This window comes from Coptis chinensis, chromosome 2 (assembly GCF_015680905.1).
Source record: "Coptis chinensis isolate HL-2020 chromosome 2, ASM1568090v1, whole genome shotgun sequence".
NCBI lineage: Eukaryota > Viridiplantae > Streptophyta > Magnoliopsida > Ranunculales > Ranunculaceae > Coptis > Coptis chinensis.
This window is the reverse complement of record NC_141457.1, coordinates 64014473-64018079: the sequence shown is the minus strand read 5'-3', so window position 1 is coordinate 64018079 and position 3607 is coordinate 64014473. Positions and strand designations below refer to the sequence as shown.

Sequence of the window (3607 nt, the reverse complement as noted above, 5' to 3'; positions counted from 1 at the left end):
GCGGGCGTTGTTGCGGTTTTTGATATCCTCCACTTTGGTTGTTGACAGAAACATTAGGCCGGGGCTGAGGATTGTTCATATGAAAGCCGGATTTTGTGGTGGAGAGTGTTGCAGCTTCAGGTGTAGGAGACAACATAGAGTGAATCTCTTGTTGTTTCTCCTCTTGACGTACCAAAGAGTAGATTTTTGTGGCATTGAGAAAAGGTTCCATTAACAAAATTTGACTTCAAATAGCTGAAAAATGATCGTGGAGACCTTGGAGAAATTCCATTGCTTGATTTGCTTGTTGAATTCGTTCCATGTCAGCTTTTTCATTACCGCAAGAACACGGATGAATAACACAGACTGAATTGAGTTTGTCCCAAAGAGATTTGAGTTTTGTAAAATAAGCGAACACAGACGACTCATCTTGTTTTAGTGATGCAATGGACTGCTTCAACTGATAGATCTTCGGAGCATTAGATTGTGAGAACCGCTCCTTTAAATCAGCTCAAACTTTTGCAACCGTGTTAGCATACAAGATACTGCTGCAAATGTCGCTAAATACTGAGTTTAAGATCTGAGAACTAACCAAATCATTACAACGCTCCCACTTATGCAGATCAGTTTGAGATTCAGGTTTCGAGATTGTACCATCCACAAAACCCAACTTGTTTTTAGCACGAAGAGCCATTGTTACAGCTCGAACCCAAGTTCCATAATTGTCACCCGAGAGAGATGGAGAAACGAGAATAGCCGAGGGGCTATGAGAGTGATGAACAAAGAAAGGATCATTGGTTAATCCTTGATCATTGAGAGAATTATTAGAGGATGAATCAGATGGTGGAGTCTTGTGATTGTCGGGCTTAGTCATGATAACCAGCTAGAGAGGACTAAAAAAACAGAAAAGAGAAACGATCGTTACTAAGCTCTTGATACCATGATGAAAATAAGAAGTTTTGGTGTCTCTCCAGAATACTGGAAGACTAAATTTCTCTGTACTTATATTGAACTTTACAATGAACAAAATAGAAACTTTCTCCTTTAGCGAGTGACTTTTTCACCAAGGATTACAGTAAGGGAAAACACTTGCTACCCAAGGGATGCAATAAAAGGAATAACCAAATATGAGAAAAGAAATACTTGCATCACAAGGAAGGAAACACTTGTGACTCAAGTCACACATAGCCGTGTGTGAATACTTCAACAATTCTCTTTTTCCGGCCAATATTTTCTATGTATATATGATTTGCCATTTTACCTATTAATTTAAACATCTTATTCCATTAAATTTCCTCTGGCGCACAGGAAATGGATGGATTAAGGGGAGCCTTGGAGGAGTTCCGACAACCACTAAAGCTCAAAAAGTGTGGATAGTCTCACAAGCTCAGGGCCGGCTCCCATAGCATAATATAAGCAGCCCCAATTGCTTTATTAGCCAAAAAACAATTATTATTTTCATTTATTTTAATCCGTTAGATAAACGTTTTTTATATTGGAAAATTGGAAACTAGAAAATCACGTTAAACGCCTTCGTTTCCCTCGCATTTTTGCCTTCTCCAATAAAATACATACACGTCTCTATAATTTATTAAATTTTTTGATCACTCTATAACAAATAATCAAATATGGGGCATTGAAGCCAACACTTCAATCTTACCTCTATTCTTCTTTTGTCTTTTTTGGGTTTTCCCTATAATCCCTCATTATATATATTGTGTTTATTCGGTGTAAAATTCTTTTTCTTTCTCTTGTGTATTTCTTTGTTAAATAAATATATTGAAGTGTCAAGTTTATGAGATGACTATTCAATAAAGAAAAAAAATAAAAAGTTGGAATAATTTTTTATAATAATTGCATGTTATCTTCTAAATTCTTTGTTAAATAAATTGAGGTTTGCATTTATATGAAATAACGTAAACAAATACATAAGATGTAACAATTTTATTGGTATATATTAATACTATAAGGCCCCATATTCGAATTTATTTTGCTTAGGGCCCGATTGCCTTGAGCCGCCCCTGCGCAAGCTCTAGGAGACATAGCTTTTGCCTACCCATACTCCTTGATTCTTATTGAGATACATGTGATGTGTGCATGCTTTTGAACAATCAGAGAGTTTTCAAACAATCATTTAAGTTAATTTCATCACAGAAGCTGAACCATAGAAATATAAGCATTTGAAAATGAAGGATACTCTCAAGTCACCACCATCAGAAAACCAGACCATGAAGAAGGGATCGAGGATTGCAATATTCATCACGACTATGTTGAGGGTGTTCTACCCCTGCTGTGGAAGCTTTTTGAGTATGCGGCATTTGGGAACCAGACAGCCGGAAACCTTTTGACGGGTTTTGGATTCTATGAACCATACTGGCTTGTTGACTTTGCAAACGCATGCATTGTTGTCCATCTTGTTGGTGGATATCAGGTAATATCTAAATAACTTGCAATTGTTCCATGGTTTATTTGTTCTGGCTTCTTTAAATCAAAAGAGATTGCGCATTTTCAGTTTCGAAGTTCCAAAGAATCGTAGTACTTAATTATAATTGGATCATTCCATTTCCTAAAATATTCAATATAATGTCTCTATTTTTCGTTATGTAGGTATACAGCCAGCCAGTTTTCGCATTCCTTGAAGGATGGTTAGCAAAGAAGTACCACAACAATTTCTTCATCAACATTTCCTACGGCATCCCAATCCCAGTTTTGCAAGCTTTTAGAGTGAATCTTTTAAGCCTCTGCTTAAGAACAGCTTATGTTGTATCAACAATAGGAATTGCAATGTTGTTCCCTTACTTCAACCTAGTTCTTGGGAGTACTGGCCTGGGCGCGCGCTTTGAACTTTTGGCCCTCGGCTATATATTATCTAGTAGAGATGTATATTATTGTGCAAGGGAAAGTTGGTGCTTGGACAAGAAAGTGGATTATTCTTCGAACATTTAGCACTGTATGCCTGATGGTATCGTTGCTTGCGCTGATCGGATCAATTTAAGTACTTATAAATGCCAAGTTGAGCTAATAAGCTCATATGGGAGACACCTCTCATGCCATACTATAGGTTTGTAAACTAATATGGGGGTGTTGAATTGTGCACATGATTGCTAGAAGTATATAGGACCTGCCTAGTGGGGAAGATATACTGTCATTAATTAAGGATGCAGTCCTCCCCCAACACACTTCTCACTTGTAATGTACTAAACTTCATTGTAATTTTACCCAACATATCAATACAATTTGCTCAATTAGCAATTAGCCAAAAAAAAAATGTTGAGCTAATATTCCTAATAAGTTATCGTCACAAGATGATATCGTTTACTTTTTGAAAATTTCAAATTCTTGTATCCATAGGAATTGAACTAATAAGCTCAGAAATGTCATTGTATCACTCTGACACTGCTCATGTATCAAATTTATCCATTTTTTGGATATGAATCTCACTCATCATTCTTCACTAGCCCTGTGCGCCGCATTTTTTCAACACATTTTTTATTACTAATTTTTTAGTGGAGCGGAGTCCACATGAGTCGATGAAATAATTTTTTTTTGTTTTTTTTATTTTTTTTAAAAGACTTCAAATTTTGCCACCGTATTTGATGAAATATATAGAACTGCCACCGTTTTGTCC

The 3607-nt window shown here is 36.3% G+C and overlaps 1 protein-coding gene and 1 pseudogene across 1 annotated transcript; one reads left to right on the top strand and one right to left on the bottom strand.

Annotated features, from left to right (window-relative positions):
• Positions 1-226: 226 nt before the first annotated feature.
• LOC147517123 (uncharacterized) lies at positions 227-673 on the bottom strand. Its single transcript, XM_086593484.1, has 2 exons — positions 572-673; positions 227-478 (listed from the first exon to the last, which is right to left on the bottom strand). Exons 1-2 carry the CDS (start codon positions 671-673, stop codon positions 227-229), a joined length of 354 nt encoding a protein of 117 aa, XP_086449610.1.
• Positions 674-754: 81 nt separating this feature from the next.
• On the top strand, positions 755-3001 carry LOC147517122 (putative amino acid permease 7; annotated as a pseudogene).
• Positions 3002-3607: the final 606 nt, after the last annotated feature.

Excerpts from the sequence above, each read along its gene's own strand:
- LOC147517123 (XM_086593484.1), bottom strand. The coding sequence starts at position 673 with ATGGCTCTTCGTGCTAAAAACAAGTTGGGTTTTGTGGATGGTACAATC. Across the intron at positions 479-571 it reads GGGAGCGTTGTAATGATTTG|GAGCGGTTCTCACAATCTAA; the intron begins GTTAGTTCTCAG and ends GCTGATTTAAAG.